The sequence below is a fragment of the Salvelinus fontinalis genome, chromosome 6 (genome assembly GCF_029448725.1).
Source record: "Salvelinus fontinalis isolate EN_2023a chromosome 6, ASM2944872v1, whole genome shotgun sequence".
Classification (NCBI taxonomy): Eukaryota; Metazoa; Chordata; class Actinopteri; order Salmoniformes; family Salmonidae; genus Salvelinus; species Salvelinus fontinalis.
In genome coordinates this window covers 9,309,236-9,334,014 of record NC_074670.1, presented here as the reverse complement: position 1 = coordinate 9,334,014, position 24,779 = coordinate 9,309,236, and the positions used below count along the sequence as shown (strand labels likewise).

General features: G+C 43.9%; 1 protein-coding gene across 3 annotated transcripts in view; it reads left to right on the top strand.

Moving 5' to 3' along the window:
- Nucleotides 1–9,818, top strand: part of LOC129856969 (hormone-sensitive lipase-like) — a 50,936-nt gene extending 41,118 nt beyond the window's left edge. For all 3 annotated transcript variants that reach the window (XM_055924781.1, XM_055924782.1, XM_055924783.1), the window contains 6 exons: nt 3,318–3,462; nt 3,955–4,182; nt 4,312–4,470; nt 5,502–5,713; nt 6,300–6,566; nt 6,710–9,818. In XM_055924781.1, the coding sequence (XP_055780756.1) occupies nt 3,318–3,462; nt 3,955–4,182; nt 4,312–4,470; nt 5,502–5,713; nt 6,300–6,566; nt 6,710–7,108 (1,410 nt within the window). In that variant the 3' untranslated portion in view covers nt 7,109–9,818. The remainder of the gene's footprint in view (nt 1–3,317; nt 3,463–3,954; nt 4,183–4,311; nt 4,471–5,501; nt 5,714–6,299; nt 6,567–6,709) is intronic.
- Nucleotides 9,819–24,779: the final 14,961 nt, after the last annotated feature.

The following is a 24,779-nucleotide window of genomic DNA, read 5'->3' as shown; positions in this document are numbered from 1 at the left end:
ATTACTTTATCCTATCCTAGGTATTCCTTAGAGGTGGGGTTTCAGGTGTCTCCTCCTCCTGGAGTGTTCAGGGAGATGGATAGTGTCTGAGGGCTGAAGCTCTCCCTCTCATAGAGGGAGCTGTGTAGTGTAAGGGCAGAGGTTTGTGGTGTCCCTCTCAGTACCCCATTGATCCAGACCCCCAATAATGGATGGGCCACAACTTAATCACTCAAGTGTGTGTGTCAGAGGTGCTAGCCCAGAAGCAGATTAACCACAGTGCCTGTCTCTGCAGAGGAGTGGAACTACTACACCCTGTAACCCCGGCAGTAGGGGATGATCTGCAAGGTTATGGATAGGTGTGCCCCCCCCCCCCCCCCCCCGTGGGCATACTTTCCACACACACTTCTCATCAGGACAGTTTAGACGCAGCCTGTTCTGTGAGCGTTCATCTCTCTATGGGGGCCGCCGGCAAACCTTGTGATTGTCAGATCTGGCCAGCGGCGCTGACGGGTGTCAAAACGCATCATGTACTGACAATGGCGATCGTTCAAATTGACACGCAGGCGCACACACGCCACACCACACCACACATGTCAGCGGTGCCAGACTGGGATCCATTATGACAGCGTGGCTTTAAGAGTGCAGGGCAGATTCCCAGGGATGGTGTTGAGGTGGTGTCTGGCAGTGTGATGTGGTCACATCCAGTCATGGGCCACTGAGGTGAGGCGTATTGTTTAGAGAGGCGGAGCTGTCACTACTGACACTGTCACTGATGTTTAGAGAGAAGAGGAGAGGTGTTCAAGGTACAGGAGAGAAAGTTCTGTAGAGGGCAGACTAATATTGTCAGATGAGATTTATTTTCAGATGTACACTCTCTGACTTAGCTAAGCACTTGATGACTGTACAAGGGTATAATAATAAAAGCAAATATTCTAAGGACGTTTGATCTGAAAAGTATGTTTATCACTTAGCTACCATGACATCAAATTGCCTAGCAACAACAGGTTAACACCACCCCTGTGTAGAAGAGGTCGACCGATTTAGGATTTTTCAACACCGATACCGATTATTGGTGGACAAATAACCCCGATACCGATTAATCAGCCGATTTTTATATTTTTATTTATTTGTAATAATGACAATTACAACAATACTGAATGAACACTTATTTGAACTTAAAATAATACATCAATAAAATCAATTTAGCCTCAAATAAATAATGAAACATGTTCAATTTGGTTTAAATAATGCAAAAACAGTGTTGGAGAAGAAAGTAAAAGTGCAATATGTGCCATGTAAGAAAGCTAACGTTTAAGTTCCTTGCTCAGAACATGAGAACATATGAAAGCGGTTGGTTCCTTTTAACATGAGTCTTCAATATTCCCAGGTAAGAAGTTTTAGGTTGTAGTTATTTTAGGACTATTTCTCTCTATACGATTTGTATTTCATATACCTTTGTCTATTGGATGTTCTTATAGGCACTTTAGTATTGCCAGTGTAACAGTATAGCTTCCGTCCCTCTCCTCGCTCCTACCTGGGCTCATCGACAACAGCCACCCTCGAAGCAGCGTTACCCATGCAGAGCAAGGGGAACAACTACTCCAAGTCTCAGAGCGAGTGACATTTGAAAAGCTATTAGCGCGCACCCAGCTAACTAGCTAGCCATTTCACATCGGTTACACCAGCCTAATCTCGAGAGTTGATAGGCTTGATGTCATAAACAGCTCAATGCTTGAAGCACAGCGACGAGCTCCTGGCAAAACCCACGAAAGTGCTGTTTGAATGAATGCTTACGAGCCTGCTGGTGCCTACCATCGCTCAGTCAGACTGCTCTATCAAATCATAGACTTAATTATAACATAACACACAAATATGAGCCTTAGGTCATTAATATGGTCGAATCCGGAAACTATCATCTCAAACAAAAAGTTTATTCTTTCAGTGAAATACGGAACCGTTCCGTATTTTATTTAACGTGTGTCATCCATAAGTCTAAATATTCCTGTTACATTGCACAACCTTCAATGTTATGTCATAATTACGTAAAATTCTGGCAAATTAGTTCGCAATGAGCCAGGCGGCCCAAACTGTTGCATATACCCTGACTCTGCGTGCAATGAACGCAAGAGAAGTGACACAATTTCACCAGGTTAATATTGCCTGCTAACCTGGATTTCTTTTAGCTAAATATGCAGGTTTAAAAATATATTCTTCTGTGTATTGATTTTAAGAAAGGCATTGATGTTTATGGTTAGATACAGTCGTGCAACGATTGTTAAATCATCCCCCGTTTGGCGAAGTGGGCTGTCTTTGTTAGGAAGAAAGTCTTCACACAGTTTGCAATGAGTCAGGCGGCCCAAACTGCTGCATATACCCTGACTATGTTGCAAGAGAAGTGACACCATTTTTCCTAGTTAAAAGAAATTCATGTTAGCAGGCAATATTAACTAAATATGCAGGTTTAAAAAATATATACTTGTGTTTTGATTTTAAGAAAGGCATTGCTGTTTATGGTTAGGTACACGTTGGAGCAACGACAGTCGTTTTTCACGAACTCCAGCGCATCGATTATATGCAACGCAGGACATTCTAGATAAACTAGTAATATCATCAACCATGTGTAGTTAACTAGTGATTATGATTGTTTTTTATAAGATTAGTTTAATGCTAGCTAGCAACTTACCTTGGCTTCTTACTGCATTCGCGTAACAGGCAGGCTCCTCGTGGAGTGCAATGTAATCAGGTGGTTAAAGCGTTGGACTAGTTAACCTTAAGGTTGCAAGATCGAATCCCCGAGCTGACAAGGTAAAAATCTGTCGTTCTGCCCCTGAACAAGGCAGTTAACCCACCATTTCTAGGCCGTCATTGAAAATAAGAATGTGTTCTTAACTGATTTGCCTAGTTAAATAAAGGTTTAAAAAAATTAAAAAATCTGCTTGTTATGAAAACTTAAACGGCCCTAATTAATCGGCCATTCTGATTAATCGGTCGACCTCTACTGTGTAGTGAGAGCAAGGTTGTCATGTTGAATTTGTGAGCACAGTGCACATACCTGGTATTTTCATAACAGAATTACCAAGCCGCCACTGGAGTTCGGCAGTGTACGTTTGGGGTTGGGTTGGTAGTTCACCATTACAGAACCTGCAAGGTGGGAATATGATACCAGGACCTCTTCTCCTATCCTTCTCAACACCACCTCCTGTAAAGCTAGCTAGGGAGCACTAAGAAGCATTCAGAACTGCAAACAGCACTCTGCCTGCCCTGGTAGGGGGTTGCACCATCTACAGTAAACTCACTCCTTTCACCTCCATTCACCCCCTTTCTCTCTTCTCCAGCCGTACCTTAAGAGCTGGTCTCAGGACCTGGGTGTGCCCATCCTGTCTGTGGACTACTCTCTGGCCCCTGAAGCCCCCTTCCCCAGGGCCCTGGAGGACTGCTTTTACGCCTACTGCTGGGCCATCAAGAACCACCACCTGCTGGGTAGGACAACACACCACTACCACTTTATCTAACCCTACTGCTGGGTAGGATAACACACTACTACCACTTTATCTTAGAATAGAATGATCTTTAATATCCCAGAGTGGAAAATGTCTTAGACAACATTTTGATGCTGTGTATATGGGAATAGACATGCCTGTTTTTTCGGGTGGGCTTTATTCGCAATGATCTCAATATTTACCATGGATACTTCCTGGTACTTAATAGATTATTATGACAGAAAGCTAAAGACTGGTTAGCGTGGAACTCACTTAACTGAAGGACATAGTCTCAACTTATGTCTCAAATATAAAACATTGTGGGGACAAGATTAAACATGGCCCCATACAGACACAGGCACAGAGAGTGGGACTTGGAAGTGTTATACAGACTCTCACTTTTACTCAGCTTTTCTCCTTTCTCTCCCTCTTTCTGTTTCTCTCTCTCTCTCTCTTGCCTCAATCTACTGACTCTAACTCTCCTCTCTCTCAGGTTGGACGGGGGAGAATGTGTGTCTGGCCGGTGACAGTGCCGGTGGTAACCTGTGTATTACAACATCGATGCGCGCTGCGTCTCATGGTGTGCGAATGCCTGATGGCATTGTAGCTGCCTACCCTGCCATCCTGCTCACCGCCTACGCCTCGCCCTCCCGCCTGCTCACCCTCTTCGACCCCCTACTGCCCCTCAGTGTGCTCTCCAGGTGTCTCAGTGCCTACGCAGGTACGACTGTGTGAGAGGGAGCAGAGATGGTGTACTGCCCCTGAGTGTAGTGCGTGGTGTTTGTGCATGCCAATCAATGCGGTACCCATCACTCACCAGCATTTCCCCTCTCCCCATCCTCTACCCCAGGTGAGGAGCCCCAGGCAGAGAAGCAGGTGGAGAAGGTGAGCACTCTGAGCATGGTGAGGAGAGACACGGCCCTGCTGCTCAGAGACTTCAAACAGGGAGCTTCCAACTGGATCCACTCCCTACTGGACCCCAACAGAGCCGCTGCCACGGCACCAACGGGTAGGTACACCAGTGTGTGTGTTGGAGGGGGACTGGGGTGTGTGCCTCTGTATGTACTTGTGTTCACGCATCTTTGTGTCTGACTGAGGTGAAATAATATTTTCCTTCTACCGGAAGGGCCATGTATGTACGATTTCTTTTTTTTAATTAAAATTGATATACATAGTTAACATCTAATTAACCAACCAATCACCCACGGCCACCACTCTGTTACGTCACACCCTCATCCATACATATCAATTAACTGCTTAGTCTCAGGCCACAGGAGGCTCTCACCACTAATTGTGTTGAAACCCTGCAGTAAGCAGACTATTCCAGGCGTCACCATGTTACCTGACACCCAGCAGCTGTGGACCAGACTAATGACTGTGTCATTGAGGGGTGTACATTATTAAAGGCCATGATGGGGAGTTCATTATTAATAGAAGAGCTCAGTGAGTACAGCTTTGAGAACAGACAAGCCATGACACCTCTTACAGCTGTGTTGTGACGGGGAGATCATATCATAATGACACTATTATTGCTTAAAGCTAGAATCCGCAGTTGAAACGATAACAAAGCGGGCACCCCGCCTCTGTTTTGGTTAAAAAGCTGAGGGATGGGCCTGGAGAAATGTAACCACTCAAATTCAAACTGTAGACTGCTATGGATGGAAGGAACCCATGTAATAAAAATTGTAGTTTTAACCATGTTTTAAAGCTTTACAGTGTTAGTTTACATTTATATCGTTTACAAACATTGGGGTGTAATACGATAGTGGGGTTCTGATGGGGTGTGACAGTTGAACTAAGCTCACAAGCCATTTTTAAGTTATATTCTTCAATCAATGGTGTATATCAATAATTAGTCCAAAAATGAATGTAGTATCTAACGATTCTAGCTTTTATTATCCATCTCCCAATAACCACACGTCCCTCACTCCCGCCTCTTCTCACCGTCCTCCAATCATATGTCATCATTGATGTTTCCCTGTTCCATAATGGCCTCAGTCTTTCTCTCACTCTGCCAATGACTTTCTCTTTTCTCTCCAGACACGTCTTCGTCAGTGAAGAAGAGTGTGTCTGAGGCATCCATCAGCTCGCCCCACTCGGACCCCCCCGAGCCCCCTGAGCATCCCTCAGACTTATCCCTGAGGAGAGAGTCTCTGAAGAGCCTGGCATGCCACGCCAACAATGCCATCGCCACCCCCGCTGTTGCCCCCACCACACCTGCCCACAATGCAATGGTGTTCCCCGAACCCACAGTATGATTCTCCCTGCGTTTCCCTTAATAACAGATGTAGGATCAGATTATCCTAACCCAGACCAGTTGGGGGGGAGGGTTAAACTGACTTCAGATCAGTGTGGCAGCTTCATCCTTATTTCTTTTACAACAACTTCAGACACACTTGTCGCTGAAGTGTTGGTGTTTGTCTTAACTAAGCCTCTCTGAATCATTTATGCAAATAGATGGTGACCAAGCTGCTTGTCTTGTTCCCCCCTCCACAGATTTAACTGGCGCAGGCAGGCAGAACTGTGTGTCTGAGTGTAACCTCTAGTGTGTCAGTATGGGGATAATCTCTGTTTCTATAAAGCCAGTCTGAATTAATGCCTCTGTCTACAGGGGGAATATGAAGAACTGTCACATGACGTCACAGTGAAACATGTCAATGTTTGTTCCTGTGATTTGAAATGTAAAAAATATGCTTGTAGATTCTTAGAAAAAGTGTCTGGTCCCAACGGAAAGACGCATCAGTATGATCCAGTATCATCAGGTTTCCACAGTCCTGGTCTTAGACTAGTGTTAACTTATGTATTGCCATGGTAATCTATTTTCCTGTACCCCTCCAGCCTGACAACGTGAGCTTCTTCCTCTCCAAAGAGGATGTGGTGTCCATGTCGGATGCTCTGTCTTCTGTTGCCATAGCGCCCCCTGAGGGGGAGGAGGGCGTGGTGCTGGAGCACCCTCGGGAGTTCCCCCTGGGCTTCGAACCGCTGCGCTCTGAGCGGCTGGCTGAGATGAAGCTGGCCACCTCGCCTGTCGTCAGGAACCCCTACATGTCTCCTCTACTGGCCCCCGACAGCATGCTGAGAGGACTGCCCCCCATACACCTTGTGGTGAGAGGGAGGAAGGTGGTGGGATGGAAATGGAGTTGACTGGCTTGTCCCAATCCTTTTTGGGTCTTGTCCACCAATTATAATTTTTTACTTGATCCTATAATATCCTCTTTGACTCTGTTTATCGCTCCTTCTCCCCCTAGGCCTGTGCGTTAGACCCCATGCTAGATGACTCTGTGATGTTTGCCAAGCGCCTGAGGAACGTAGATCAGCCAGTCACCCTGTGTGTGGTGGACGACCTTCCCCACGGCTTTCTCAGCCTATCACAGCTCTCCAGGGAGACGAGGGAAGCGGCTAACGTCTGCGTCAACAGAATCAGGGACGTCTTTGACCAGAAGGACTCGCCCCAGGAGCCGCGCATGCACCGCAAGCTGGAAAGGACCAATCGCCGTGCTTCCTCTGTCACCACGGGTGACCCAGAGAAACTCTTTGCAGCACCCATTCAGGAGGAGGAGCTGCTGGTTGCCAGGGGAGGGACTCTAGTTCCAGATGGGGAGGGGCTAGTTGGCGTGGCTGCACAGAACAACAATGTTGTGGGATAAAGGCATAATCAGGGGTTTGCTGGATGAAGGGTGCTGTTAGTCAAAGGATTTAAAAGAGAGGGAGAAAGGGGGGGGGGGATTTGGGCTATATGAAGCCTGGGAGAAGAGAATAGAGTGAAGGAAAAACAGCAGCAGGAGTATATGCAGAAGGAGTTGGTAGCGTGCCCATTTTTGGAGAGACAGAATGAAGCACCCATGGATAGAGAGAAGGACAGCAAGTACTAAATGCAACCTCTTCAGCTTTCAAACTCTCAATTGCTGTTTAGCACCATGCACAGCGACATGTTGACCACACACACACTAAACCACTTTGCCTTTTGGGCTGCTGCATTGTGCTCGGTGTAGAACTGTGAGTTTGGAGCCTGGACATTATAAAACAGCACAGAGCGTTGTGGTGAATGGTCGATCCATCTCCCTATAGAAGACTATTCCAGTCCCTAATCAGATAGTGGTAGATGTGCAATGAGCTCCTACATAGTGCCATCACAACTTAATGGCTACTTGTCTTTTAGGGAGCCACTCTAAATCAAGCTTAATAACTGTAGAACTCTGAGGTCTGTTAAACTAGTTGGTTGTGAATACTGCTGCTGTTCGGTCACTTACTCTGCTGATTAGCCCATCAATAGGACGCTGCAGTGCTAAAAACAACAAACTTAGAAACTGGAAGGATTTCGTAGTACCTTGAAATTGTTATCCATAATTTATCTTATTACGCCACTAGTATTCCTTGTTATTTGTATTTATTGTGTGTGTATACTCGTATTGTATATATTTTTTTACCGTGGATTATAGTTATACCTGTTTGTTCAAGGCTTTTAAGAGCATATTGTGAGGTGGATGCTAAATTAATTTCCTAGCTTTGTACTGCCATATTCTATGGCTGCTCATTCCTAGTTGTTCAAAGTAGCCAAATGTTAACCTCTATCACTCTCACTGTAGTGACTAGTGGTCAGTTAGCCGTTACCCACCCAACCAGTCACCTCATAGTGAGATGTGGCTGAGGGTTGATATTATGAGGCCTCTATATATACACTGCTCAAAAAAATAAAGGGAACACTTAAACAACACAATGTAAACTCCAAGTCAATCACACTTCTGTGAAATCAAACTGTCCACTTAGGAAGCAACACTGATTGACAATAAATTTCACATGCTGTTGTGCAAATGGAATAGACAAAAGGTGGAAATTATAGGCAATTAGCAAGACACCCCCAATAAAGGAGTGGTTCTGCAGGTGGTGACCACAGACCACTTCTCAGTTCCTATGCTTCGTGGCTGATGTTTTGGTCACTTTTGAATGCTGGCGGTGCTTTCACTCTAGTGGTAGCATGAGACGGAGTCTACAACCCACACAAGTGGCTCAGGTAGTGCAGCTCATCCAGGATGGCACATCAATGCGAGCTGTTTCAAGAAGATTTGCTGTGTCTGTCAGTGTAGTGTCCAGAGCATGGAGGCGCTACCAGGAGACAGGCCAGTACACCAGGAGACGTGGAGGAGGCCGTAGGAGGGCAACAACCCAGCAGCAGGACCGCTACCTCCGCCTTTGTGCAAGGAGGAGCAGGAGGAGCACTGCCAGAGCCCTGCAAAATGACCTCCAGCAGGCCACAAATGTGCATGTGTCTGCTCAAATGGTCAGAAACAGACGCCATGAGGGTGGTATGAGGGCCTGACGTCCACAGGTGGGGGTTGGGCTTACAGCCCAACACCGTGCAGGACGTTTGGCATTTGCCAGAGAACAACAAGATTGGCAAATTCGCCACTGGCGCCCTGTGCTCTTCACAGATGAAAGCAGGTTCACACGCACATGTGACAGACGTGACAGAGTCTGGAGACGCCGTGGAGAACGTTCTGCTGCCTGCAACATCCTCCAGCATGATCGGTTTGGCGGTGGGTCAGTCATGGTGTGGGGTGGCATTTCTTTGGGGGGCCGCACAGCCCTCCATGTGCTCGCCAGAGGTAGCCTGACTGCCATTAGGTACCGAGATGAGATCCTCAGACCCCTTGTGAGACCATATGCTGGTGCGGTTGGCCCTGGGTTCCTCCTAATGCAAGACAATGCTAGACCTCATGTGGCTGGAGTGTGTGAGCAGTTCCTGCAAGAGGAAGGCATTGATGCTATGGACTGGCCCGCCCGTTCCCCAGACCTGAATCCAATTGAGCACATCTGGGACGTCATGTCTCGCTCCATTTGAGTGCGACTCCAAATCTAGACCTCCATGAGTTGATAAATTTGATTTCCATTGATAATTTTTGTGTGATTTTGTTGTAAGCACATTCAACTATGTAAAGAAAAAAGTATTTAATAAGAATATTTCATTCAGAGCTAGGATGTGTCATTTTAGTGTTCCCTTTATTTTTTGGAGCAGTGTATATTCTCTATATGCTGGTCTTTTATACTGATATATTATAACTAGCCAATCATAAATAGCTAATGCAATATTATAGCTGCATTTTAATTGATCAGTGCAATCAACAGGTTTCAGTGGAGCCATGATGATATTGTGTTGGATTTCAGTCACTGTTGTGGGGGCAAAGCATCAAGTCAGTCATTTTTGATTTGATCATTTTTATTGACGCCAAGTATTACGTCTTATGATTTTAAGTCTCTTGTGCTCAGCCTTTGTTGCCATCTAAAATAATAACTTAGCTTAGCTGTCTAGCTTGTTGAGAATGAATGATTCACATTGTCGTCACCCCCCCCCCCCCCCCCCCCCCCCCAGAAGAGCAGGGTTTATCCAGCACAAGGTCATAATCTAGTATTATGATTCACTGTGCTGTTTGCTGCCAACGCTTATTGCAGTGTTTTGAGGCAGGCTGATAGAAATGAAAAGAGCTGTTAAGTGATTCCTTGAATACCTTTGCGGTTATCTAGTTTTTAGAAGTCTTGTGTTTAATGGTTGCTGGTTATGATCATTTCACACTTTTTTTTTAAGTGTAAATGTGTGTTTTGTGTTTAGTGTCTGGTAAGTGGATTCTGTATGTGTCTATCAATGACTCTAACATTGCACGTATTTGTCAGGGCTTGTGTGGGTGGAATATCTACCATCTTTGAAACACGATTGTGTGTTTTTAATTTCAGCAGTAAAGCAGCACGTGGGTGTATGGGGCCATGAGTTGCAACCCAAGCCCCTGAATCTCATGGGTGTTGTACAGTACACTATTGTTTAGCCAAGCAGGACTTCTGAGATCCCATTTAACACTATGCATTCTGTCAGCCATCCTTGCTATGATGCATTACAAGGTCCTTGATGAATACAGTTCTCATTGTGCTCTAGCAACATGACTGATCATGCATATTGAGATTTAGTAGCCTGGTGTCTCCATTGCCAGAGTAGATATCATAACCCCACACACACACCCGACCAGCACCACTCCAGGCCCTATGGGATGCCCTGAATGGCTCCTATGGACTACTAGCGCCCCCAATGAGCAAGGCTGGTACAGCCCTCTGACCTATCTATGGAAATGTGTAATGGTGGGATAGAACCGTTTGGTGGTTTATGCCCAAATACTTTTTTTGGGAGTTGTGGCTTTAGACCAGGTCCTGGTCAGAAACATTGCTCTTGTTTTCTTGGTGGGTCACAATAAATAATTGTGTATATGGGTCACAGTGCAACAACTTTGGGAACCACTGCAATAAGCTGGTGTTTGAATGGCTACCAATCCTTCACCTGATCTGAGAGGAGGGCAACGCACAGGAGAAATCCATGACATGGTGCTAGCCCATCAGTTGGTCTCGTTAGGTTACCACCATCTTGTTTTCACCTTCCTAGACCTATTGGTTTTCAGGAAAGGGAAGGAGCCATTTGAGAGCATTGGAACATGGTCTCCTTCCATATGTGGGCCAGCCACTGTTTCTATGCCTCTAGAGCAGGGGTGTCAAAGTCAAATGGACGGAGGGCCAAATAAAAAATTTAGCTACAAGCCGAGGGCCGGACTGTTCGAATGTTCATTGAAACATTTTTAAATGACGCATATAGTCTAGTGAACCTAATTGAACCTACTGAAAACCTAACAAATATATTCCAATATGATCAGATAAATAAAGCAATATTTTCTTATGGCTCTGTCAGTAATCTTTAATTTTCAACAGACACAAAAGACAAATTTCCTTTATATAAAAATCCCCATAACATGAACATTAAATGAAAGAAACCGGTATTCAAGGCACCATCAGTAGCCTATATTTTCTATTTTAGCAAAAGTGGGCTAAATTTACTTCAAAGAAAAAAACAATAATAGCAATTTTCTATCATCCACTCAACTGAAATATTTTTAAAATATAATTGGATTGAAATACAATAAAATAAAGTGCAAAAATCTATTAATCAAAAACAACACTTTGTTTAAGGAGAAGTAACATGCAGTGAAAACAAATATTAAACTTTAACTTTTAAACTTGAACTGAGTAAAAACTCTAAATATGTGATTGCACAGTAATGTTCACTTGTTTGAGGTTGAGGGTGATACTTGGTGGTGTCCCATCTTTTCCACAAGTTCATCAATGTTCGGGGTAAGGCTCTGAGCTGAGGAAATCCTCAGAATTGAGTGGAGGTGTTCAGCAGTAAGTCGACTTCTGTGTGATGTTTTGTTCAGGTTCATCAAAGAAAACAGTTGTTCACACAGGTATGTGCTGCCAAACATAGACAACGTTTGAGCAGCCTGGATGCGCAGCTGGGGCATTGTGTCGGGGAGGAAACGGGCGAACTCCGCAGCACCCACTGCCGCATATTTTGCCCTCAGTGCATCATTGCATTGGAGGTCAATCAACTCCATTTGGAGGTTTGGTGGTGAGCTTTCCACGTCAACAGCAAATGGGTTACCGAGCAGTTCCAACCTGCTTTTTTGTGCTTCAAAGTCAGCAAATCGGCGTCGAAAGTCAGCGGCAAGCATACCTATTTTATCAGCCAACTGTGCGCTCGGGAACGCACTGGTAGAGAGCTTCTCTTTCATGGTCTGGCAGCTGGGAAAGTGGCTCAAATTTTCTTTCCGCATCTGCGTCTCCCACAGAGTCAGTTTGGTTTTAAATGCCTTCACTGTACTGTACATATCAGAGATGACATGATCCCGACCCTGCAGCTGCAAGTTCATTGCATTCAGATGACTCGTAATGTCACACAGAAAAGCCATTTCACACAGAAACATTTCGTCTCGGAGTTGTGTTGTGTCTTTCCCTTTGCTGTCCAAGAACAGACAAATCTCCTCACGAAGCTCGAAACATCTTTGAAGCACCTTTCCCTGGCTTAGCCATCGCACCTCTGTGTGATAAGGCAAATCACCATGCTCCGTTTCTAACTCCGTCAGAAATGCCTTGAACTGGCGGTGATTCAAACCTTTGGCTCTGATAAAGTTAACTGTGCGCGTGATGATGCTCATTACATGCTCCATTTTCAAGGCTTTACCGCACAACGCTTCCTGGTGTATGATACAATGATAAGCTGTCAGCTCACCTGTCGCGTTTTCCTCTTGCATCTTTTCCCGTATCTTCGCCACCAGTCCGCTCCTGTGTCCACACATCGCAGGTGCTCCGTCGGTTGTCAAACCCACGAGTTTTTCCCAAGGCAGCTCCATCTCATTTACACATCTTGACACCTCTTCATACAAATCATGCCCCGTAGTTGTGCCATGCATAGGACGTAAAGCCAAAAACTCCTCTGTCACGCTTAGGCTGGAGTCCACTCCGCGGATGAAAATTGACAACTGGGCAATGTCAGAAATGTCGGTGCTCTCATCCACAGCCAAGGAATATGCAATGAAATCTTTTCCCTTTTTCACAAGCTGCTCTTTTAGATTGATGGACAACTGGTCTACTCTCTCGGCAATGGTGTTTCTGCTCAGACTCACATTTAAAGAGTTGCCTTTTTTCTGGGCAAACTTCGTCACAAACTTTAACCTGTCTAGGATCAGCGTGGCGCTAGCGGCACTCCCCCCCCCCCCCCACTGAAAAACCAGTGCCGCGAAATTCAAAAAAAATATTTTTTTTAAATATTTAACTTTCACACATTAAAGTCCAATACAGCTAATGAAAGACACAGATCTTATGAATCCAGTCAACATTTCCGATTTTTAAAATGTTTTACAGGGAAGACACAATATGTAAAGATGTACATCTATTACCTAAAAAACACATTAGCATATTCCACCATCTTTTATTTGTCCACCAACACCAGTAGCCATCACCAATTCGGCTAAACTAAGATATTTATAGCCCCTAACCAACAAAAAAACTCATTAGATGACAGTCTGATAACATATTTATGGTATGGGATAGGTTTTGTTAGAAAAAAGTGCATATTTCAGGTATATGGCATAGTTTACAATTGCACCCACCATCACAAATGGACTAGAATAATTACAATGAGCAACGTGTTTACCTAACTACTAATCATCAAACATTTCGTAAAAATACACAGCATACACGAATCGAAAGACACAGATCCTGTGAATACAGACAATATTTCAGATTTTCTAAGTGTCTTACAGCGAAAACACAATAAATCGTTATATTAGCTTAGCACATAGCAATTAGCAGCCCAGCATTGATTCTAGCCAAAGTGAGCGATAAAAGTCAACATCGCCAAAAGATATTAATTTTTTCACTAACCTTCTCAGAATTCTTCCGATGACACTCCTGTAACATCACATTACAACATGCATATACAGTTTGATCGAAAATGTTTATATTTAGCCACCAAAATCATGGTTAGACAATGTGAAATGTAGACAAGCTGGTAAAGAAAACGTCCTTGCGCCACTTAGACAGTGATCTACTCTTATACATAAATACTCATAAACGTGACTAAAAAATATAGGGTGGACAGGGATTGATAGACAATTTAATTCTTAATACAATTGCGTTATTACATTTTTTAATTTATCCTTACTTTTCAATACAGTTTGCGCCAAGCGAAGCTACGTCAAAAAACATGGCGTCCTAAGCCACTAAAATGTTTCGACAGAAACACGATTTATCATAATAAAAATGTCCTACCTTGAGCTGTTCTTCCATCAGTATCTTGGGCAAAGGATCCTTTCTTGGGAGAAATCGTCTTTTGGTGGAAAGCTGTCCTCTTGCCATGTGGAAATGTCAACTACGTTCGGGATGAACTGAAAAGCGTGACCAACTTTTCACATCGTTGCAAAAATAAATGTCCCAAAATCGCACTAAACGGATATAAATTGCTATAAAACGCTTTAAATTAACTACTTTGTGATGTTTGTAACTCCTATAACGAGTGAAAAGATGACCGGAGAAATATAACAGGCTAAACTAACGCTTGGAACAGGAGAGGGTCGGTGTCTTCCACGCGCGTTACGCAGCAAGAAAAGACTTGCTAGCTAAAGGTTTTTTTCATTTGTAGGGCCTGTGAACGAGCAATCGAGCCCGTTGGAATCGTCATCACGTAAAGGCATCCAGGGGAAGACGTAAGAAGTGTCCGTATAGTCATAGCAACGACAGTGCCCGTTTAAATGACTTCAGAAAAGTGGCCAACGTTTCTCAAATCTGACTCCATGTCAGGGAAATTGCTGTAGAATGGGCTCTGTTCCACTTAGAGACAAAATTTCAACTCCTATAGAAACTATAGACTGTTTTCTATCCAATAATAATAATAATATGCATATTGTACGATCAAGGATTTTGTGGGAAGCCGTTTAAAAAATTAGCCACATTAGCATAAATAGTCTAAACAGCGCCCCCATCCCCAACAGGTTAATCATGCAGTTTTTGATGAAATCCCCCTCCGTAAATGGCCGGGCTGATTTAGCGATCTCTTCTGCCAAAATAAAACTGGCCTTGACAGCAGCCTGGCCTTGTGATTTGGCTTTTTTGAACAGAGCCTGTCGAGATTTGAGGCCTCGTTTTAATTCCTCTGCCTTTTGTAGCCTTTGTTCCATGTCCATATTCTTGTTTTTGTCCGCGTGTTTCGTTTCATAATGTCGTCTCAGATTATACTCTTTCAGTACCGCCACACTTTCTCCACACAGAAGACACACAGGTTTTCCAGCTACCTCCGTGAACATATACTCCGACTCCCACCTTGTTTGAAACCCCCGGTTCTCAGTGTCCACCTTCCGTTTTGCCATTTTTGATGGGTATCTGAAAGTTAATTTTACTGTGATGCTGACGACTGCTGTGCCAATAAATATTGAAATGAAGCAGCCTACTGCTCGGTGCGTCACCGTTGCATTGTGGGAAATGTAGTATTGGTGCGTGTAAAAGATCTGCGGGCTGCCGGCTTGCTGCGGTCTGCGGGCCGGTTCTAATAATAAATCAAGATCATCCCAGGGGCCGTAAAAAACCTTCTCGCGGGCCGGATGTGGCCCGCGGGCCTTGACTCTGACATATGTGCTCTAGAGGATTGATGCATCATGTATTTGTGTGCGTGTTGCTGCGTTCAAAACAACTTGGATCTTGGAAAAAGTGTCAAATAATGACGTCAGTGATCTTCAGCTCGCAAAGTCGGAGTTCTAGAAAGAGGCCCAAGACTCCGAGTTGGATGAAGGTTCAGTCGGAGATTGCTTTTTTTTTGTCTCTCTCGAGTTCCCAGTTTTGAATGCTCGGAAGTCAGAATTTCCGAGTTCCTAGTTGTTTTGGGCAGTATGCACCTCTTTTGGGTCTTGAAATGCAAAATGGCTGAAGTAGTGTGACGTAATATATAATGTGGCTTTGTGTGTTTTGATTGTACATCATAGCCCAACCATTTCCCTCATGTATAGGCTATTTACACTGGATTCAACATCTCTTAGCCCGGGATATCTTTAGCTCTAGGCTAACATGAAACATGCAGTGTGAAAAGCCTATTAGTCAACATATTATTTAAAAGCTGTTTAGGTCAAGTACCCGGTCAAATGTTACCCTACACACAGCTATGTAGTAACACACCAGCATCCTTTTGTAGATTTGATCTCCTGTCTTTGGTGAGCCATGTCTGTTTTTCGATCTAAAATTTGGTCTTGGTTGAAATGCTTTCGATCAACCCTGAGGCTAGTTATGCAAGGCTATTTTCCATTTCCATTTGGTCATTTAGCAGACGGCATACCACTTAGTTTGCCTAGAGCATTGTGGAATCTACACAATCTGGTCACTTGAGAATCATTTCCTTGAATAGAAATGACCTCGACTGCCTGCTTCGCAGAATGTGCTCTTCTTTATAGGAAATGTTTTTCTTTATTATTTTGTCCCACTTAGACCAGGGGTTCTCAGTGGGTTCTGTAGAGGTACTGCCGGGCGTCCGCAGCCAGACAAATTTCACCAATTATACATTTTTCAACTCGGCTATATCCCCCCTAATTTTTTGTTGTTGTACATAATGCACTTTAAGCTTTAGACTGCAGTTTTCACTCTGCCTCATGGCAATGTGTCAATTGCAGGATATTACCTTTTAAAACAGAAATTTGCTTGAACTGCAACATTTTCACTCCGATGCCAACAGACGGGCCTTTTTTATAAGTGTTATTTCCCCAGGCCCGTGACTTGGTTCATTCAGCCATAAACTGCAGAAGTCATAACTCCTTGTAGACAATTTTTTTATCACACGAGTTATGACTGAGGGGGATCCTGATGAATTTGCTATAACAAAAGGGGTCCCCTCCCCAGACCCAAACCGTTTGCGAACCCCTGACTTAGACAATGCCACCTGTGTGATAAAGTGCATGTTAGATTAAGGCTTGAAACAGAACCAAAGATTGCATCTAGTTTTATATGAAACTTGCTATCACTGTCATTGACATTAGGAACAGACATCTTGGCCTGGGTTGATGTCCTGGTAGCTGTGTCATTGAGATCTACATGGTAGTTCTCTGTTTGCACTTTATGGAACAAGATACTGTGGTTAATATAGAGCTATTTAAGAGAACTATATTTTATTAAAACCTACACAGCCATAGACTGGAAGAGAATGTTTTGAAGTAGATTTTTATTTTACAACACCACAAGTGCAACAATGTGAATAAAAAAGATGAATCTATATTACAAAAATAAAATGCATTTCCTGTATAGATATTTTTTATTTTCACTAGTTATTCCATTTATCAATTTTTGACTCCTGTAATGTCTCTTTACAGGATTGGTTGAATGTTTCACATATGCATTGAGTATTTTGTCTCTTGTAACCCTTATTTTCCCTCTGTTCATTTTTTTGGAATAAATATATTCTCCCAAACGTGTTACATGTGTATTTATTTCGAAGCTGAAATACGGAATTGGGGCAACAGACATTTTGTGACCTATGGGTAAATCCATTACCTGTCAATCAAATCTTAAACATGATTACAAGGCTGTTTCGACAAGCTTATTCTGTTTATCAATCTGACAGTTAGGTCTATAAATATTTGTACATTGACCAAGTTCTTAAAATTTTGGCTCTGTACGCCACCACACTGGATTTATTTGAATGGAAACAAGATGAGCTGAAGTTGCAGGCTTTCAAATTGGGTGAACGGTGTTGGAATTACAGCAAGTTTTTTTTAGCCCTAAACACTTCAGAATTCATCCTGCTGCTTTTGTCAGCAGTCACGTCAATAAATGCAAGGGAACCAGTTCTATTGGCAGCCATACACGCCCACGCCATAACACTACCTCCACCATGATTCACAGATGAGGTGGTATGCGTTGGATCATGAGCAGTTCCTTCCCTTCTCCATGCTCTTCTCTTCCCATCATAATGGTACTAGTTGATCTTTGTCTCATCTGTCCATAGGATGTTGTTCCAGAACTACAGGCTTATTTCGATGTTTGGCAAACTCTAATTTGGTCTTCCTGTTTTTGAGGCTTACCCATGGTTTACATCTTGTGGGTTAACTGTCTGTATTTACTCAGTCTTCTCTTGAATGTTGACTGGAAGACAGATACGCCTACTTCCTGGAGGGTGTTTTTGATCTGGCCAACTGTGAAGGGGTTTTTCTTCACCAGGGAAAGAATTATTCTGTCAACAACCACAGTTGTTTTCTGTGGTCGTCCGGGCCTTTTGGTATTCCTGAGCTCACCAGTGTATATTTTCTTTTTAAGAATGTACTAAATAGTTCATCTGGCCACACCTAATGTTTTTGCTATCTCTCTGATGGGTTTGTTTTGATTTCTCAGCCTAATGATGGCTTGCTTCACTGGCAGTGACTGCTCCTTGGACTTCATATTGAGGGTTAACAGCAACAGATTCTAAATGCAAATGCCACACTTGAAATCAACTCCTAGACCTGTTATCTGCTTACTTGTAAATGATCTAATAAGGGAATAACAAACCTGGCCATGGAACAGCTGAGCAGCCAATTGTCCAATTACTTTTGGTCCCTTATAAATAGGGGAACACAAAGTCCTCTAATTCCTACACCATTCACCCAATTTGGATATAAATACTCTCAAATTAAAGCTGAAAATCTGCACTTTCAGCTCATTATTTACTTTCAAATCCAATATGCTGTGGTAGAAGCTAAAATAACTTGGTCAAGGTCCAAATATTTATGGACCTGACTATGTGAACTTCTCAGATGACTTATGCCCAATGTCCACCAGATGGGTATGTGTTTTGTTTTGCCGGAGGTTAGCCTGCATTTTCCATACATGGCGCACGTGCTTCACTTTACAACTATACTGAACAAAAATATAAATGCAACATGCAACAATGTTGAAGATTTTACTGAGTTACAGTTCATATAAAGAAATCAGTCAATTCAAATGTATTAATTAGGCCCTAATCTTTGGATTTTGCATGACTGGGCAGGGGTGACTGGGCAGGGGTCCCAGGCACACATGGGTGTGCCTGGGAGGTCATAAGCCCACCCACTGGGTAGCCAGGCCCAGCCAATCAGAATTAGTATTTTCCCACAAAAGTGCTTTATTACAGACATAAATACTCCTGTTTCATCGGCTGTATGGGTGGCTGGCCTCAGACAATCCCGCATGGTTAAAAGTCAGATGTGGAGGTCCTGGGCTGGTGTGTGTGGTCAAATCAAATGTTATTGGTCACATACAAATGTTTAGCAGATGTTATTGTGAGTGTAGTGAAATGCTTATGCTTCTAGATCCGACAATGCAGCAGTATCTAACAATTCCCCAACAAAACCTAATATCTAACAAATTCCACAACAAAGCAATCTAGTAAAGGAGTGGTATAAGAATATATAAGTATAAAATATATGGATGAGCAGTGACAGAGCGGCTAAGATGCAATAGATGGTAAAGAATAGATAGTGAAGAATACAGTATATTCATATGAGATGAGAAATGCAAGATATGTAAACATTCTTAGTGGCATTATTAAAGTGACTAGTGTTCCATTTGTTAAAGTGGCCAATGATATCAAGTCTGTAGGTAGGCAGCCGCCTCTCTGTGCTAGTGGTGGCTGTTTAACAATCTGATGGCATTGAGATTGAAAAACACTTTCTATCTCTCTGTCCCAGCTTTGATGCACCTGTACTGACTTTGCCTTCTGGATGGCAGTTTGGTGAACAGGCAGTGGCTCAGGTGATCCTTGTAGGTGTCCTGGAGGGCAGGTAGTTTTCCCCCGGTTGTGCAGACTGCACCACCCTCTGGAGAGCCCTGTGGTTGTGAGCGGTGCAGTTGCCGTACCAGGCAGTGATAGAGCCTGACAGGATGCTCTCAATTGTGCACCTGTAAAAGTTAGTGGGGTTTTCGGTGACAAGACACCTTTTTTCAGCCTCCTGAGGTTGAAGAGGCCCTGTTGTGACTTCTTCACCACACTGTCTGTGTGTGTGGACCATTTCAAATCAAATCTAAGTGTATTTGTCACGTGCGCCGAATACAACAGGTGTGGACTTGACAGTGAAATGCTTACTTACAGGCTCTAACCAACAGCGCGATTTTTAAGTTAAAAAAAGGGTATTAGGTGAACAATAGATAAGTTAAGAAATAAAAACAACAGTAAAAAAGACTGAAAAATAACAGTAGCCAGGCTATAACAGTAGCGAGGCTATATACAGGCACCGGTTAGTCGGGCTGATTGAGGTAGTATGTACCTGTAGGTATGGTTAAAGTGACTATGCATATATGATAAACAAAGAGTAGCAGTAGCGTAAAAGAGGGGTTGGCGGGTGGTGGGTGGTGGGACACAATGCAGATAGTCCAGGTAGCCAATGTGCGGGGGCACCGGTTAGTCGGGCTAATTGAGGTAGTATGTACATGAATGTATAGTTAAAGTGACTATGCATATATGATCAACTGAGAGTAGCAGCAGCGTAAAAGAGGGATTTGGGGGGGTCACACAATTCAAATTGTCCGGGTAGCCATTTGATTACCTGTTCAGGAGTCATGGCTTGGGGGTAAAAAACTGTTGAGAGCCTTTTGGTCCTAGACTTGGCATTCCAGTACCGCTTGCCATGCGGTAGCAGAGAGAACAGTCTATGACTGGGGTGGCTGGGGTCTTTGACAATTTTTAGGGCCTTCCTCTGACACAGCCTGGTGTAGAGGTCCTGGATGGCAGGCAGCTTAGCCCCAGTGATGTACTGGGCCGTACGCACTACCCTCTGTAGTGCCTTGCAATCGGAGGCCGAGCAGTTGCCGTACCAGGCAGTGATGCAACCAGTCAGGATGCTCTCGATGTTGCAGCTGTAAAACCTTTTCAGGATCTGAGGACCCATGCCAAATCTTTTTAGTTTCCTGAGGGGGAATAGGCTTTGTCATGCCCTCATCACGACTGTCTTGGTGTGTTTGAACCATTCTAGTTTGTTGGTGATGTAGACACCAAGGAACTTGAAGCTCTCAACCTGCTCCACTACAGCCCTCTCGATGAGAATGGTGGCGTGCTCGGTCCTCCTTTTCCTGTAGTCCTCAATCATCTTAGTCTTGGTTACGTTGAGGGATAGGTTGTTATTCTGGCACCACCCGGCTAGGTCTCTGACCTCCCCCCTATAGGCTGTCTTGTCGTTGTCGGTGATCAGGCTTACCACTGTTGTGTCATCTGCAAACTTAATGATGGTGTTGGAGTTGTACCTGGCCACGCATTCGTGGGTGAACAGGGAGTACTATGGTGTTGAACGCTGAGCGGTAGTCAATGAATAGCATTCTCACATAGGTGTTCATTTTGTCCAGGTGGGAAAGGCGTGGAGTGCAATAGAGATTGCATGATCTGTTTGGGTGGTATGCAAATTGGAGTGGGTCTAGAATTTCTGGGATAATGGTGTTGATGTGAGCCATTACCAGACTTTCAAAGCACTTCATGGCTATGGATGTGATTGCTATGGGTCTGTAGTCACTTAGGCAGGTTGCCTTAGTGTTCTTGGGCATAGGGACTATGGTGGTCTGTTTGAAACATGTTGGTATTACAGACTCAATTAGGGACATGTTGAAAATGTCAGTGAAGACACATGCCCGGAGCACACATTTCAGTTTGTTGGTGATATGTACACCGACAAACTTAAAGCTTTCCACCTTCTCCACTGCTGCCTCGTTGATGTGGATAGGGGTTGCTCGCTCTGCTGTTCCCTGAAGTCCACGATAATCTATTTTGTTTTGCTGACATTGAGTGTGAGGTTATTTTCCTGACACCACACTCCGAGGGCCCTCACCTCCACCCTGTAGGCTGTCTCGTCGTTGTTGGTAATCAAGCCTACCACTGTATTGTTGTCTGCAAACTTGATGATTGAGTTGGAGGCGTGCATGGCCACGCAGTCGTGGGTGAACAGGGAGTACTGGAGGGGGCTGAGAACACACACTTGTGGGGCCCCAGTGTTAAGGATCAGCGGAGTGGAGGTGTTGTTTCCTACCTTCACCACCAGGGGGCGGCCTGTCAGGCAGTCCAGAACCCAGTTGCACAGGGCGGGGTCGTGACCCAGGGTCTCAAGCTTAATGATAAGTTTGGAGGGTACTATGGTATTGAATGCTGAGATGTAGTCAATGAACAGCATTCTTACATGGGTATTCCTCTTGTCCAGATGGGATTGGGCAGTGTGATTGCGTCGTCTGTGGACCTATTGGGGCGGTAAACAAATTGGAGTGGGTCTAGGGTGACCGGTAGGGTGGAGGTGATATGATCCTGGACTAGTCTCTCAAAGCACTTCATGATGACAGAAGTGAGTGCTACGGGGCGTTAGTCATTTAGTTCAGTTACCTTAGCTTTCTTGGGAACAGGAAAAATGGTTGTCATCTTGAAGCATGGGAGGACAGCAGACTGGGATAAGGATTGATTGAACATACTCTATACCATCTACTGCATCTTGCCTATGCCGTTCTATACCATCACTCATTCATATATTTTTTCTGTACATATTCTTATTCATTCCTTTACACTTGTGTGTATAAGGTAATTGTTGTGAAATTGTTAGGTTCGATTACTCGTTGGATACTAGTGCATTGTCGGAACTAAAAGCACAAGCATTTCACTACACTCGCATTAACATCTGCTAACCAGCGAGCTGGTCTGTGCATGCTCTGAGGATGCGGTTAGGGATGCCGTCTGGGCCGGCAGCTTTTAGAGGGTTACCACGTTTAAATGTTTTACTCATGTCGGCCACTGTGAAGGAGAGCCCACAGTCTTTGGTAGCGGGCCGCGTCAGAAGGACTGTGTTGTCTTCAAAGCGCGCAAAGACGTTGTTTAATTTGTCTGGAAGCAAGACGTCGATGTCCGTGACGGGAATGGTTTCCTTTTTGTAATTCCTTTTTGTAGTTGAATTCCGACTCCACTTTGTCTCTATACTGACCCTTTGCTTGTTTGATTGCCTTACGGCGGGAATAACTACACTGTTTGTATTTGGCCATGTTTCCAGTCACCTTGCCATGATTAAATGCGGTGGTACGTGCTTTCAGTTTTGCGCAAATGTTTCCATCAATCCATGTTTTCTGGTTAGGGAAAGTTTTAGTTACAGTGGGTACATCTCCTATACACTTCCTTGTAAACTCGCTCACCGAGTCAGCGTATACGTCAATGTTATTGTCTGAGGCTACCCGGAACATATCCCAGTCCACGTGATCGAAGCAATCTTAAAGCGTGGAATCCGATTGATCAGACCAGCATTGGATAGACCTAAACATGGGCGCTTCCTGTTTTAGTTTCTGCCTGTAGGAGGGGAGCAACAAGATGGAGTTATGGTCGGATTTGCCAAAAGGAGGGCAGGGGAGGACCTTGTATGCATCACAGAAGTTAGAGTAGCAATGGTCGAGCGTGTTACTCGCTCGTGTAATGCAATCGATATGCTGATAGAATTTCGGTAGCAGTGTTTTCAAATTAGCTTTGTTAAAATCCCCAGCTACAATGAAGGCAGCCTCAGGATATATGGTTTCCAGTTTGCATAAAGTCCAGTGAAGTTCTTTGATGGCCGTCTTGGTATCCACTTGCGGGGGATCTACACGGCTGTGAAGATAACCCGAGGAGAGTTCTCTTGGGAGATAATACGGTCGGCATTTGATTGTGAGGAATTCTAGGTCAGGTGAACTAAAGAACATCTGTTCCGGTATGTTGTTAAAACACCATGAATCGTTAATCATGAAACATACACCCCCCACCCTTCTTCCCGGAGAGATGTTTATTTAAGAATCCAGGTGGCTGTACCGACTCTGGTAGTGCAAAAGTCTCTAAAATTACGGAGGTGGCTTGTGGTAGAGAAATGAACATTAAATTCTCTGGCAGCAGCTCTGGTGGACATTCCTGCAGTCAGCATGCCAATTCCACGCCCCATCAACTTGAGACATCTGTAGCATTGTCTTGTGTGACAAAACTGCATATTTTAGAGTGGCCTTTTATTGTCTCCAGCACAAGGTGCACCTGTGTAATGATCATGCGGTTTAATCAGCTCCTTGATATGCCACACCTGTCAGGTGGATAGATTATCTTGGCAAAGGAGAAATGTTCACTAAAATAGATGTAAACAAATTTGTGCACAAAATTAGAGAGACAAGCTTTTTGTCCGTATGGAAAATTTCGGGGATCTTTTATTTCAGCTCATGAAACATGGGACCAACACTTTACATGTTGCGTTTTATATTTTTGTTCAGTATAGCTAAAAGCTAGCTAGTTGGAGTCTGTGTACTTCTGTTTGTACCACCGCACAGTAAAGCAACGAGTTGAAAATATTGAACGGATACGGTACACAGAACGCACCGCAGCCTAGTGCAGCACCCCCAACGTACAGTTGCGGACTGCTCCATTGACAAAGAATGACTTCTGACGGAACGCAAAGAGTTTGATGCTTCTGGTGGACATGTGGCAATAGACCTATTTGTATGAGGTATCCTAAACGTATGGATAGCACACAAGCTGTTAACTTCTCTGGGATAGTTGGGACGCTACTGACAAGCACCCCCAACCCCCCCCCTCACTGATTAGCATCGCGTCACAATGAAAAAGGAAAATCTAAATATCATAAAATCACAAGTCCAAGACACCAAATGAAAGATACAGATCTTGTGAATAAAGCCACCATTTCAGATTTTTAAAATGTTTTACAGGGAAGACAAAATATGTAAATCTATTAGCTAGCCACGTTCGCAAAAGACACCATTTTTCTTTGTCCACCATTTTTTCTCTCCACCAGTAGCTATCACCAATTCGGCCAAATAAAGATATTGATAGCCACTAACCAAGAAAAAACCTCATCAGATGACAGTCTGATAACATATTTATTGTATAGGATAGGTTTTGTTAGAAAAATGTGCATATTTCAGGTAGAAATCATAGTTTACAATTGCACCCACCATCACAACTCGACTAGAATAAATATAGAG